General features: G+C 32.8%; 1 protein-coding gene and 1 long non-coding RNA gene across 10 annotated transcripts in view; both read right to left on the bottom strand.

The window, feature by feature from the left end:
• The window catches only part of TDRD3 (tudor domain containing 3), a 162,697-nt gene that overhangs the window by 89,575 nt on the left and 58,170 nt on the right, over positions 1 to 14,952 (bottom strand). For 7 of the 9 annotated variants that reach the window (XM_023252140.2, XM_023252149.2, XM_023252137.2 and 4 more), the window contains 2 exons: positions 13,905 to 13,989; positions 8,556 to 8,621 (listed from right to left, as the gene is read on the bottom strand). In XM_023252140.2, coding sequence (XP_023107908.1) covers positions 8,556 to 8,621; positions 13,905 to 13,989 — 151 coding nt within the window. The remainder of the gene's footprint in view (positions 1 to 8,555; positions 8,622 to 13,904; positions 13,990 to 14,952) is intronic. The other 2 variants (XM_045053894.1, XM_019827665.2) reach the window with 1 other exon arrangement.
• Positions 517 to 8,030, bottom strand: LOC123384375. Its single transcript, XR_006595394.1, has 2 exons — positions 704 to 8,030; positions 517 to 561 (listed from the first exon to the last, which is right to left on the bottom strand). It is a non-coding gene; the product is annotated as an uncharacterized LOC123384375 (long non-coding RNA).

Genomic DNA, 14,952 nt, shown 5'->3' with positions numbered 1-14,952 from the left:
ATAATATAAGCCTCTAGGAAATTTCAAATATAGCTCTCAGTTCAAGTTCTCTGATCAAAATATAACTAAATGAGAAATCAGTAACAAAAAGAAAGACAAGGACTCCTGGATGGCTCCATTGATTAAGCATCTAACTCTTGATTTTGGCTCAGGTCATGATTTCAGGGTTTGTATGATTCAGCCCTGCATTGGGCTCCACGTTGACAGTGTGGAGTCTGCTTAGGATTCTCTCTCTCCTCTCTCTGCCCCTCCTCCCATCCCCCTCTCAAAATAAATAAACTTAAAAAAAAAAAGACAAATGATAATATTTTATGATTAAAACAGGCAAAGAATATACCTTAATATAAACTGAAAAATGTTTAGAACTGAATGATTATGAAAATAACACGTATAAAACCTCTGGGATGTAGCTAAGGCAGTGAGGGGAGAAAAAATTAATAGCTTACATTTTTTTTTTTTTTTTTTTTTCCCTAACCCCTTATAAAAATTAAAAATGAAATTTACACATATGCTTTGTCCGTGTCGTTTCTCCACAGCGTTAGTTTCTTGCTCTTCTGAAGTCTTAATCGTTTAAATTAAAAAAAAAAAAAAAGAAAAAAAGAAAAAAGAAAAAAAAAAGGACAAAAAATGAAATAAGATTAAAAAAAAAAAAAAATGAAGCGAAACTAAAAGGAGGGGGGGAAATCCCAAACAAAAGCTTCACATTGTCGGAGATCCAGCTGTTGGGAGATCGCCAACCGACCAAGCCGCCGCCTGCATGCTCTGCCGTCCTCTGTGTGAGACGTGATGAGACTGTGGGTCCCGAGGATCAAAGAAAGTGATCAAAGAAAGCGCACAAAGAAAGTGCGCTAAACTAACAAGCTATGAAAAAGAACAACAGAATGAGCTATACCAAGGTAGAAGAAGATAATAAAGAGAAACTAATGAAATAGCAAACAAAAATACAAGGTTAGCAGAAACTAATGAAACTACTACTTAGCAAGACTGATCAAGAAGCAGAGAGTAAAGATTCAAATCAATGATTTAAGAAAAAATAATATAAACATCAATATACTTTCATTAGCAGTGAAAAAATAAAACTATGCATAGCAGTCTAAATGTGCATCAATTTGTGAATGAAAAGAAAAAAGTGGTCTATCCATACAATGGAATACTACTATTCAGCAATAAACAGGAACAAACTACTGACACATTAACCTCAAAAACATATTAAGTGAAAGAAGCCAGATACAAGAGAGTATGAGTGGTGTGATTCCACTCGTGTGAAATGTCAACAAAAGGCAAATTTATAAAGAAAACAAAAAAATAGAGAGAGATATAGTATTAAGAACATTAAGTACAAGGTAGCAGAATTTAAAGTCAGTGTACAATTATCAAAGAGAAAAAGACTAATCTTTAAAAAAAACCACTTTATAGCAATAAAAATAAAACACTCCAGGAATAAAGCTTACAAATGATACCAGACCTGTATACTTTTAATAAATTATAAAACTATGGAAAAGCTAAGTAAGTGAAGAGATACATCTAGGAATGTGCTAGAGGCAGCTTGTCCTAGTTTACAAGAGCCTTTGATCCACATTTCTTCCCAATTCCGGCATCAATGGTTTCATGGTGTAGCTTATAACCAGCCATGATAGTAATATGTTTGCTACAAAAAGTAGCAAATGCTACAGATCAGGGCTTTTTTCTTCTCTTGACAGAGGCAACTTATAAACCCTTCACTGGTAATATAATACCATAAAGATGTCAACTGTCTTTAAAAGCTCATCTGCAAGGGCAATTCAATTTCAATCAAAACCCCAACATACTTTAAGAAACTTGATCATTTGATTCTCAAGTTTATACGGGGGTGGGCGTGGGCAGGGAAAGAATAGCCTAAGGGAGAATAACATATTTTAAAATCACAAGATTAGAAAAAAATTGATAATTTCAAGAGTCACAAATGATGCAGATTAATGGTATCTTCCATACACTACTGAAGTTAAGATAAATCTGGCAAAACCATTCTGAAAAATTATTTGGCATAATCTTATAAAGTCAAACATTTGCTTAGCTCTAGCACATAATAATCCAATCCCTGGTTATGTGTCCCAAAGAAACTCACATACATGCATCAGGAAAAATATATAAATTTGTTCCTAGAAGTAGTTCACCTATTATCAAAAAAAGAAGAAAAGCACCTAAATATCCATCAATAGAAGAATGAATAAGTAAACTGAGGTATATTTACACAGTTTATGTTATACAGAAGAGAAAACAAATGAATAATAGCCATGTGCAACACAGACACCTATCAGAAATACAACACTGAATGATGAAAGCAGACAATATGTTATCATTTTATAAAGCCTAAAAACAAAACCACATATTGTTTAGGAATATTTTTAGAAGTCAAGTAAAACTGAACTCCATTTCTTGGTGTGGGAGGGAGGAAGCGCCAGGGCACATAAAGTAGGCAGGGTGGTACTTTAATGTTCTAGCTCCTATATCAGACTGAGGCTTCACAGGTACTCACACCATTATTAAGCTTTAAAACATATATATTTTTACATATCAAATATTACCTTAAAATAGTTAAATAATGTACATGATATTCTGAAATTAAGACAGTGCGTAGTCCACAGAAATGTCAGGAGAATGAAAGAACTAGGTCTGCCGCCTACCCAGCGGAAAAAACCACTCACAGTCAAACCACAGAACTGGTCTGGGGGCAGGGGTGTGTCGGTAAGAGTTCTGGGATGGGTGGGGGGGAGATGAGAAGCCTTAGTGTTGGTGGCATTTGCCAGTGACTGATTTCAAGTACCAACTAGATGTCACTGAACTCTAAACTGGGAAGACAAGCTGATAATCGGCGTTTAGGAGCTGTTAAGGAGCTGGACCCTGCACATTGCAAGCATCACCCTACATGCCTCATCCCTTCAGTCTCACCCGCCCTGGACACTTACCTCAGCACTTCTGCCGCTGTTATCCCAGAGACTCAGCCTTGCTGTAGCTTCTACTCCCAGCAGAGAGCATTTGCCACAGTTCCCGCTTAGTTGTGTGATTAGCCCAAGACCAGAGCAGCTCACCTGACTAGTAGAGCTGAGAGGTACATAGCTCTGAGAGGTGCATAGCATAGTTGCAAGGGAGGCTGGGGAAAAACTATTTCCAATTTTCTTCTTCTCCACCACCAAGACTCTAAAGATAGGAAATTCCTCCCCCCCAACACAGGAAAAGAACTCAGGTTCTAGGAATCATAAACGTCCACTACACTTATCTTACCAGTCAAGATTTTGTCAAGCTCTATTTTTTACAGTTTGTACAATAAAATAGGTTTTTAATTGTTCAAAAATTTCCAAACAGAAATAACACTGAATATACAGAAATAATACTGAATAATACTGAATATACATATGTATATACATGTATATATATATACATATACATGTGTGTGTGTTTGTGTGTATACACCCTACCCTAAGATTTTAAATATGTCCCCAAATGAGGATCTGCTCACTATTACCTCATTGAAAATCACATCTAAGACCTAATAGTCTAGCAAGAAAAGCAACCTCTCCGCCTCACCAAGCTGAGACAGCTGGCTCTTCATCACGGGTACTTCTGACCTAGCATGTGTTTCACTACATTAACATGGAGGTTTCTTCATCTCTCATTAGGCTGTTTGCTCCAACAAGGCATGGGCTGTCCTGTTAATCTCTGCATCCCTTGAACTTATTAGCACAAACACAACATTTAAAACTCCTTGATAAATAAAGTATTTCCCTGTGTTTTTACAATAATTTACCTCCAGATCTATAAAGTATGTTAGGATCACTGTGTATCTTAAGTGAGAAAACTGAGAGCAGAGGGTAATGTACTCTGCCAGAGGTCACTCAGCTAGTAAGAGGCAGAATTAGAATTCAAATGTGGATCTGTCTTACACCAAAGTCTGTCATCTTTCTATTACATGTTCCAAAACTACAACATTCGTTACATAGAGAAGCATATATAGGTATAAAGGGCAATGGAAATGTTAATGCTTAAAAATGAATTCTGCTCAAAAGGGGTCAAGAAAATTAGGAGATACGTGGCATCTGAGTGAGGATTTGAAGAATAAACAGCAGTTTGGCTGGCCGGTGAGGGGAAGACATCGTGTTTACATGGCAATATGAAGGTGCTGTAAAAGGTGCTCATGAAAAATACCTTTCGAAGGTAGTCCCTCATCCTTATCTCAAAATTTTCAAGTGATATTCACATACAGCAAGAGTGTAAATGTAAGAAACAATAATAGTAATGAGCAAAAAAAAAACCCCTTTCTGAATCATAAATATGGTGATATTTACTAGAAGATCTAAAAGTTTCTACCTCTTAGAAATTTTAAAAACAGGATATTATAAAAGCCTGTTAAGTGAGAAATAGACATAATCTTGAATAGGTTTTCCCAAACTTGAGATCCCCTGCAAAAAGCATCAATTTATACATCAAAGTACAGCACAGAACATGATTTCTCTTACATTCAGAGCAATTACAGCAAATGAAACATGAGGAAAATATTGCAGGACTCCCAATCCAAAGTAACCCTTCTACTAGTGTATCATTTCCCTATTTCCACACGTCTATCCTTCACCTGGTTAGCTTTTTGTTCTCTGGGAGAATTAGGAAAAAAAAAAAAGTAAAGTGAACAGAGTATGTGGCTAATATATATTGTTTTATGCAGTCGTTTTTAAACTCCACAGTTCTATTAATAATTGCCAATGAGCACTTGTATTTATTTATTTTATTTATTTACTAAGCTTTATTGCATAGTAAAATCAATGTTTCAGAGTAATCCACTGTTCTAAAAAATAAACGTGTATGCTTAATTTTAATAACTCATTAGAAGCAACACTGACAAACTGTATTATTAGCACAGAATAAATTAACATTCATAAAACATGATACAATTTTATTTAAATTAAAACTTAAAAACTTTTTTCAATTATTTTTCTTTTTAAAAACATCTAATTTTCTAGGCTACTGGTAAGAGGGCATTCACTTTGAATTTTAAGGCAGTGAAGCCATCTTGTGGTTGATGTTGGTATTGCTGAAGCTTTGAGACCGTCCATCCATTTGTAAAATCAGGTCTTTACCCACAGACCTGTTTAAAAAGGCATGTTTAAAAGGCATGTACAACCAGTCGTTTCTAAAACTTAGAAGAAAAAAATAAACGCAGACCTGAAAGCCTTTCCTTTTTAGGGTTCCACAATAAGGCATAATGTCATCACATAGCTGGACTGGTAACAAAGCATTTTTACATTAACCTATATTTTATAATTCTATTTATATACTTTGGTTCAGAGGCGTAAACTATGAAAATGATTACTGTAAAACATTAAGCTTAAAAAATATTAAAAACACGAAACAGTTTTGTAGAAAGAATGGTTTTACTTTTTTTTTTTTTTTTACTTTGTTCCATGATTTTTAGACTATAAGCCACTAGGTTCAAGACTTTATATCTGTGAAATGCAAAGCCTACCGTGAACCACTCAGTAAAGAAGTTGCAAAAGGTGGTTTCCCCACCACAGTTCCCTCCACTCTCACAATTCTTATGGCCTAAAGCTCAAACATAAACTGTTTATGGGAAGTTAAGCATATGCTTATAACTATGCAAATAGATGATCTATTTGGATGATCACTGGACAACCCAGCTCTTGTATTCATTCATTCCTTTTTTAATATAAAAGATAACTAAAAAATAGTATTATAACAAAATCTAACATGTCCAAAAAACAGATTATTTATTCAAATACTCTGCTTACTATTGCCTATCTTATGCACAGATTAAAATAATTTATTTTGAATCTTTTTAAAATTTATTTTAAACATGAACTATGACAAACATAATTTAGTGACTGGAGCCATATCTTTATAAGGATTCAGTCATCATTAACATGGTAAAATGATGGTTAATAAAGCATTTCAATAAAGGCACAAATAAAGTAGCTTATACTGAGTTAGTACTATCTTAGAAAAAAGCACAAATAATTCATGTCAAAAAAATATTCCTTAAACATTTACTTAGCCTAAAAATAGTTATATATTTATACAACATATGGAGTTTTGAACAAAAGGCAAATAAAATGAGCAATTCCCTGTGGGTCAGCTTCTAAAATTTCTATTAAAATTATTTTTCAAAACACCTTCACATATTAATACAGGTACTATGAAGAGAGTTATTTTTAGTGCTAAAAATAGGTAATTAAAGGAAAAAATATAACCAAAGGACAGAAAGGGATATCCAACACAATTCCTGTTTCATGTGTAAAGGGTTTATTTTAAATCTTCTCATTTTATGCATAACCTAAAGTCACATTAGTATTAAGAATATTTTAAAAGATAAAATTTGGTACAGAAAATTCTACATTTAAAGGTTTTAAGGTGTTTTTCATTGTTGTTAGCTGCATTCAAAAGAAATCCTAAAGAGATCACTGGGCAAAAATTCTTTGAAGCAAGGATGCTCTGTCCAAGAAGGTGGAAGAAGCAGACACAGGCCTTGTCAGCAACATCCCCACAAGCTTATAGCAGAGATGGGCTCTGAGAATCCCTGAAGACACATCAAGAACATGGAAAACAATAACCTAGAAAGCTCTGAAATTTTCCTAAATAAACTAATGTAAGGTATGCACGGACTGCTTTCATGTTAGTTACTTTTCTGGTAAAGAACTGTTACACTCATCAGACCTACCTAAGATTGCTGCCTAATCTGGGGTTCTATAATCCAGAAGCTTGCTAAATATGCTTCCCAGACCAGCAGAATTGATATCCTATGGAAACTTGTCCAAAATACAAATTCTCATTGAACTATCCCAGTTCAATGGATTCAGAAAGTGTGGGGGGGAGGGGGGAAGGGGAGGGGTTGGCAATCTATGTTTTATGCAGGCCTCACCGTGATTCTGGTGTACACTGAAGTCTGAGAACTACTACAACCAAAAAGAAGAGGTGTACAGAAACCAGAGAGAACTCTGAGAACAATGAAGTTCAATGAAAAGTTTGCTACAGAATAACAGAGGAATCAAGATAAACTAGCCTTAGCAAAAATAAACCTGTGGCAATGACATTTACAAGTCCTCTATATGAAGAATTACTCCCAAGAGAAGGTAAGCAGATGTTCTCCACTTCCAAGGGAAGATAAAGAAGACATGAACTTTAAGTTGTAGCATAAGAACTTTAGATCAAAATATAATTAAAGTCTGCTGACACAGAGTGTTGTTAAACATTAAAATGAATTGCTGAGGAGTTTATAGAACTTCTTCTCTGAGTATTTGTGTCAAAAACTAGATAAGATTATGAGGGAACTGAGTGGCTCAGTTGGCTGTGCATCTGACTTCAGCTCAGGTCACGATCTCACGGTTCGTGCGTTCAAGCCCCAAGTCAGGCTCTGAGTTGTCAGTGCAGCTTTGGATTCAGTGACTCCTGCTCTCTCTCTCTGTCCCTCCCCCACCTGCTCACTCTGTCTCTCTCAAAAATAAACAAACATTAAGAAACAATATTTAGAAAAACTAGATAAGATTAGAAACTCTTATGGTTCTTTCCACCTAAACGATGACCATTATTTACATAAATGGATTAATATTTAGAAAATGTGAAAAACATGAGAGAAGTTGTTACATCATAGATCTTTTACAATTATCTAAAATTTAAAACATCTGATAACTATATTAAATATCTAAATGTTAAAATTATAAGACTGTTTATTCAAACTCTAAACATAAACACTGAAAGTATTTACATTATAGATAATGATGTTCTTTAAAAGTTCAAAAAGTGACCAACAGCACATAAAATTCTTGGCTGACACAATTTACATGTATTTTCAAATAAAAAGAAGAAATTGAATATAAATAAATAAGAAGTAAAAGACTGAGTAGCTGGTACCTAAAAACTGTATCCCGGATTTTAAAAAGATCACTGAAAAAATTCATAACATGAATATATATATATATATATATATATATATATATATATATATATATTCTAAGATATCTAATTATATGACATATAACATGTATTATATTATATTATATTATATATATTATGCATTTATATATATGTGTGTGTGTGTGTGTGTGTGTGTGTGTGTGTGTGTGTGCATGTGTGTGGTGCAAAATGACAGCAATAACCAAATGCATAGCTTTGACAAACTGCTTCTGATATCCTCTCGTAATCTTATAATTTTACATAAATAAATTCATTAAATAAATATGGAAATAGGTAACTAAAATTAAAAGGTACAAAAGGATCCTTGTCCTGAACTCCAGCAATATCTGGTAAGTCTCACATGTAAGTGTGCCATAATTATAATTCCTGAAACAGAAGTTTTGTTTTAAATGTTGAAAAAGTCACCAAAAGTTTAAAAGTTCAAGTCAATTGATTTCCATTTGTATAGAGAGTTACTATGAGGATGACTCTATAATCTATTCACTTCTAAAATATTTTGCAGTTGCAGTCTTTACTGACAAAAAATAATTGCAATAATTTAGTAAATGTTCATATTTATTGTAGTTAGCATAATTTAGGAAGTTAACATTTTTCTTTACCTTTTCTACCTTTCCACCATTGATGTCACTGGGGAGGAATTTCTTGCCAATTGTTCTTAAGTCTGTCTAAAATAAAAATATTATTATTAAAATATAATTGTAGAGAAAAGTAAATCTAAATCTAATCTTACTCATAAACAAACATGAAGTTACTTAAGTTTTATAGAATGAAATTTAAGTATCTTTTAGCTGATTATGAGATCTAGACATATAATCAATCTTTTCAAATAACATAGTCCCCATACATATGCTGTTTAACGTACACTGGTAAGTTGACTAGTAATGTTTAAGGACTTAATTCTGGTCGTATTCCTTTTGATAACTTTTTAACTTACTAAATTTTCTCTATTAAAACCTAACACTTGCTTTTATGTAAACTGTAGTCTTACTAAAAAACTTAACGCCCAAGCCCAAACCAAATGACTACTTTTAAATACATAAACAGAATATATTCTTGATAACTGAATCCTATGTGACCTTGCTATGCAGAGCCATGAAAACACATTATTCTACAAGCGGTGATACCCAAAACAAAGCTACATAACATACAAATATCCTAGGGAACAACACAACTGCAACAGCAAGAACAGTAAGATATTACTGTAGTAAAAGTATATTTCATTTGCTTAAATAAATTATAGAAATCTAAATTAGTGAAGAAATGACTAACTCTATGAAAGTGCAGAAGTACATATTTCTCAGCAAACCAAAGCAAAACATCGAAAGGAAAACATAAGGACTGACATAAACAAAGTTATAGCATTTCTGATATAAAAACAAAACTTCAACTGTACAATTTACATAAAAAGCAGAACCGCAAAGGATACTGTCTTCTTTAGGAAGTGCAAACTAAAGGAACGGTAAGAAGTTTGCTCAGAGGAAAACTGTCAATATTCATGAAGGAGGCCTAATTATTTAAGCTAAGCAATTATCTTGGTGACTGGGAGTGTGAGGTTAGATTGCTAACCAATTTTATATTGTTTTGCTATTCCTTAAAATATAATAACAGTAGGTCGTCATCTCCTTAAGAGCAAAATAAAAGAAAACAGTGCATTTAATCACATGAATTGTTAAGGCAAAAATTCATGTTAGACTCAAGGGGAAAACATTAGATGATTAAAATTACTGTAATATAAAATGAATACATAGAAGTAGGATAGTCTCCTTTGACCACCTACAATAATAGAATATCCTCTTATTTGAAATATCAGTATGTGATCAGCTTAAGAAACGAGCATAAAATTACACAATCGCCCACTCTTTTACCACCATAATTCATATTTTATTTCTCAATGTAATGCAAGGGTTACTCCCAAGCTACAAACTCACCAAATGGAACTGCCAGGCAAACTAAGCCCCAAATCAAAACACTTGTGAAACAATGCATCAGTTTTATCATGTTTGTAGCCTCTAACCAATAATGGAGTGAAAAAATTATAAAGCATATCTCGAGTTGCAAGCTTTTTCATCTTGAAAATACTGAGTAACAGATGGGCAAAAACTATGTATATTAGCCTTCCTTATGTTAGGATTGTTTTGAAGATTAAATGTCAATATACGAAAGCACTTAGTCAATAAACTGCAAAGAGTAAGCACTTAATGAATATTAGCTATCATGTTAATTTTAGTGAATATAAGACATGTACATTTTGCTATCATCTGAATATGAATAATCATCAAGCCAGTAATACAACTAACAGTTCATAAAAATATAGGCATTATTTTGAAGTCATTCAAAGTCTAAAATATTTAAATATGTATAAGAAACAGAATATATAAACTTTTATGATACATCATGGTCCCTCATTTCTGGCTTTTAGCAGTAATTACGAAATGTAACATAAACTAAAATGAGAAGTAGAAATAAGCATGACACTAAAATCCTAAACTTTGATTCATTACAAACTGTAATTAACTAATAGGACTGTGGACACTGTCACAAATTCTCTAAATTCAGGTAATTTACTTTTTTATGAAATGGAAAAAATATCATGACTCCTACCTCACAAAGTTGTTATCAGGCTAAAAGGAGACAATATATTCAAAGTTTGCCTAACTTTTAAAGTGCTGTACCCACATAATGAATATCATTTCATTATTCTTTTAGCAAGATGAAAATGACCTACCAAATCTTTAAGCATCCTAAAATCAAAGTCAATTTGTAAATACTGCAAAGGCAATTTTCTGATTCAGATGTCATTATATCAAGATCAGTAGGACAAATGGGTCCAAAAATTCATTGATATTGTACATAAAAATTTATGCAGGAGAAATATTTAGCCTATAAATAGACATGCATGTGTGCACACATACAAAAGATTCTTGACTATTTATTGAGTGAGTTCAATGGAATATCTATCTGGCAAATCATTTTATATTGTACAGAATCTTAAAAGAAATTTTTAAAAATCTATTTTTAAATTTTTACCAATACATAGTATTCAGTAATTTAAGACTGAGCTATCACTTAATTTACTTCTGAATAATTCAGGTATTTGATCCCCAAACTGCATGTTGGATTTCAATGTCATTTCTTAATATTCCTACTCCCCATTCGGTAGAGTAAAAACTTAAGAATCTTCCTTTTCAACATAAAAATCTATACAGAAATGAGCTATGTAGCTGCTCTTTTTAGAAGGGCCTGCTTTCACAAGGTTGGCCCTAGGCTGACATCTGGGAACTATGTACTTGAACCATCTCCTAACTGAAAATGTGGTTCACTGCCTAGACTATATATATTTGTATAAACAATGTGATTTATGGTGAATAGCTGCTTTTTGGAAGGAGGAGTCTAGAATTGTTTCATTTAGGCACAGAGTACTTTCGTAAGCAGTCCAATCAATGCCTTGGGTGCTGGTCTCCAGTGGACTTCCCTGAGCAGAAACACTGTCCAGTTGTCCTTGCTTTGCAAAAGTTAACATTATGCCACTTTGCTGTCACAAAAGACCTACGTGAGTTTTCACTAACTGAAAGAAATTTGAAGATTTTCATTTTACAGAAAAAGGAGAAAAACAAAAATAGGGTTCAGTGTTTGTTTTATAGTAAGCCTTCATAGAAACAGAACACACTGCAAACAGTGAGAGGGCCACAGCTAAGCTCCTTCCCCAGGAACCACACTCAGCATCTCAGCATCAAGCCACAGTAGGTTTGAACTGTGTTGTATGCATCTGTGTTTTATCTTGATTTATTTTGTGCATCCTTTAGCAAGATATGCCCTATGGTGTCAGAAAAGCCTAAGAGAGGTTACTTTTTAGGTCTGGGAACGCTCTAAAATCTTTCCACATAAATTAATGGTAATTGCTTCTTCACTTTACACCATTTTGGCTTCTAAAATTTTCATAGGAATGCTCTACTTTTGGATAGCAGGGAAAACCTGCACATATATTACTGCATTTTCACTGCTGGACAAAGGAACAAGCTCAGTGTGCCCCCACACAGGAGGAGGGGGACATAAGAAAGCTGATGCATGGATTATTCTCCCAATATGTAATAAGTTATATGTAATAAGAATCAATAATACAAGCCTTTTTCAGCTACTGATCACTTAAAAGATGAAAAAATTCAATAGAAATGCCTGATTTTATTTAAAGATGATAAGTAAGGTTCAAAGTAGATTATCTGTCTGGTGTAGACCTCATCCTAATTAAAAGTATTGTTTTTTTCCTATTATGTGGCATGATAGCTTAGGCTGGAATTTTCAACCATATATTTCAGAGAAAATTATAAAAAAATTAATTCATAAAATAATGGTTATCATTACCTCTTATGTGCATAGGACAAATACTTCATCTTGATTTATTTTAAAGTTTTACAACTGAACCTGGGTGACTCAGTCGGTTAAATGTCGGACTCTTGATCTCTTGAGGTCATGACCTCAGAGCTCATGAGATTGAGCCCCACGTGGGAGCCTCCTTGGGATTCTCTCTCTCCCACTCTCTCTGCCCCTCTCCCACTCATGCTCATGTGTCTGTGGGCTCGCTCTCTCTCAAAATATATAAATAAGCTTTTAAAAAATAATAAAGCTTCACACCCAATTATAGATAGCTCATTGTTATTTATCTAAATATATAAGAAAAATAAGAAAAGCAGAGATTGTCACGAAATCTCTTCCTCATCATCTTTAGAAATTTTTTTCAATGAATAGAGGTCTTTCACTATTTTTTGAAAGTAGAATTCACTTATTAGGGTACAGGTCAAAAAAAAAGTGTATAGGGAATATTTCCCTTTGGAGTCATAGATAACATGCATAACTTCTAAAGCTTACTTTAAAAAATTTTATAGTCTATTATTAAAAACCTACATTCTCAGCTTAGAACAAAAAATGATCTTGTTAGTTTTATTGAATAAAATTTAAAGAAGCTGAAAAAAATGACAGAATTGAAACATAAATTTTATCTGTTTAAGTCCATTTAATTATATATAAATTTAAGTAATTTGAAAAGAAAAAATTATACACAGTTATACATTTATTTTATCTTAAATGTTCTTATCAGTTGCTACCATTTCTGCTTCATGTTATACCTCTTTTGCAGTGATATGATGGATTCATCAGGCAGTAATTCTCTTATAAATTTAGTTGACTATGTATCATAATGTATAATTTTAACTGAATAGATTAAATTATAATTTAATAGGTTGTTATTATAAAAGCAATATGAAAAAACTCTCACTGGGGTAACTACAAAACTGAAAAAAGAATATTCATTTAACTTACATCTAAATTTCAAATAATTTTTATAACTTCAAAAAAAATTCAAAAGCCAATCCCAATCATGAAAAAGATACAGCTATTACAGACAGGTGGAGGGAGAAAGATTGGAAAGAAATAAATATGCAACATTAACAGTAATTATAAATAGCCCTAATTTTCTTATTTTACTTTTGTATTCTAAAGTGTTCTACAATATATATTACTTTTGTTAACAGGAAAAGTTATTTTGAAGCAATAAATACAGCTGTCAAAAAGCTATAACCTACCTACAGTTCCTATGTTAACTGGTAATTTGTTTCAATAAATATGATCATTTTTTTCTGCTAATATGTATCTACTGTAAATGTTATGAAATTTTATAACTGATCAATGGGAGGAAATGAGAGTTTAGTTGCATTTTTTTTTCTTTTCACTGGATTCTGTATAATAGATGTTACAAGAAACATATATTTCTAAAAATTGGGCTGATATGAGATTACCAAATTCAACAAACATCACTGCAACTTAAAATGTACAATAAAAATAAAAGATGTCCTCCATATTACTTATCTTAATATCCAATTTATTCTATAAGAGGTTTCTCATGAACATAGCTTCCAGATTTAAAATGTTTATATAAGATAATAAACAAAACCTACATTGAGAGCAATCAGGATGATGTCATTTATATTGACTTTGTCAGGAGAACTTGTACAAGCTTCAATGCCTTCATCTGAAAGATACCTGTTAAAATAAAATAAATGGCTTAATATTTTCTAAAATAAAAATTTACCAAGATTATTTTCTTAAGTCAACATGCAGTTTTGTTCTGTACTATAAAATGCTTCTACTACAAATACTAGGGAAAGGGCCTTAGATATTCCCTATTTACAATCTCTGATAGAACAAGAATGGGCAATGCATGTTTTCTATCTTTTGTATCCTTAAAAGGATGTTGCATTAAAAATTATCCAAATGCTTTCTGAGAAATTTAAATATCAAAATACTTTTTGGGGTGCCTGGGTGGCTTAGTCAGTTAAGCATCTGACTTCAGCTCAGGTCATGATCTCACAGTTTTGAGTTTGAGCCCCACACCGGGTTCTGTACTGACATTGTGGAGCCTGCTTTGGATCCTCTGCCTCCCTCTCTCTCTGCCCCTCTCTCTCTCTCTCTCTCAAAAATATAAATGAATAAACATTAAATAAATACTTCTTAATGAACGTATGAGCTATTCTTACTGTTAAGCAAATATAATATTTGACTTAAATATTTGTTAATACAGAAGTTCTTAGAGATTTGAGATGTGCTATAAAATAGAACTAAAAATAACATAGATTTAAATTTAATCCCTGATAATTTGCTTCTCCGCTACTTTCTCATTTTATCTTCTCAGGTCCCCTTTCTTGGACATAATATTCACCAGAATGCTTTAATTATGTATTATCAACTTAAAGTGGCAGAAAGGCAACTTTTTATCTTATGCCTTTTACTTTCCTATTCTCTTTTCAGCTTTTTAACTCATTGCCTTATTGCCTTTTGATCTCTTATCCAGTCCAAACCAACCACACATCTATTGCACACAATAATTAATTCAAGAGTAAAAAGATGATTGAATCCAAGGGGGTGGGGAATCATCTCTACCCATTCATACATGCCCAACTCAAGCATTTTATTTTCTTTGATAAATTCTAGAATTCAGGTATCATC

The sequence above is a fragment of the Felis catus genome, chromosome A1 (assembly GCF_018350175.1).
Source record: "Felis catus isolate Fca126 chromosome A1, F.catus_Fca126_mat1.0, whole genome shotgun sequence".
NCBI lineage: Eukaryota > Metazoa > Chordata > Mammalia > Carnivora > Felidae > Felis > Felis catus.
Note: the sequence above shows the minus strand (reverse complement) of the source record. Positions and strands in the feature narration are given on the sequence as shown.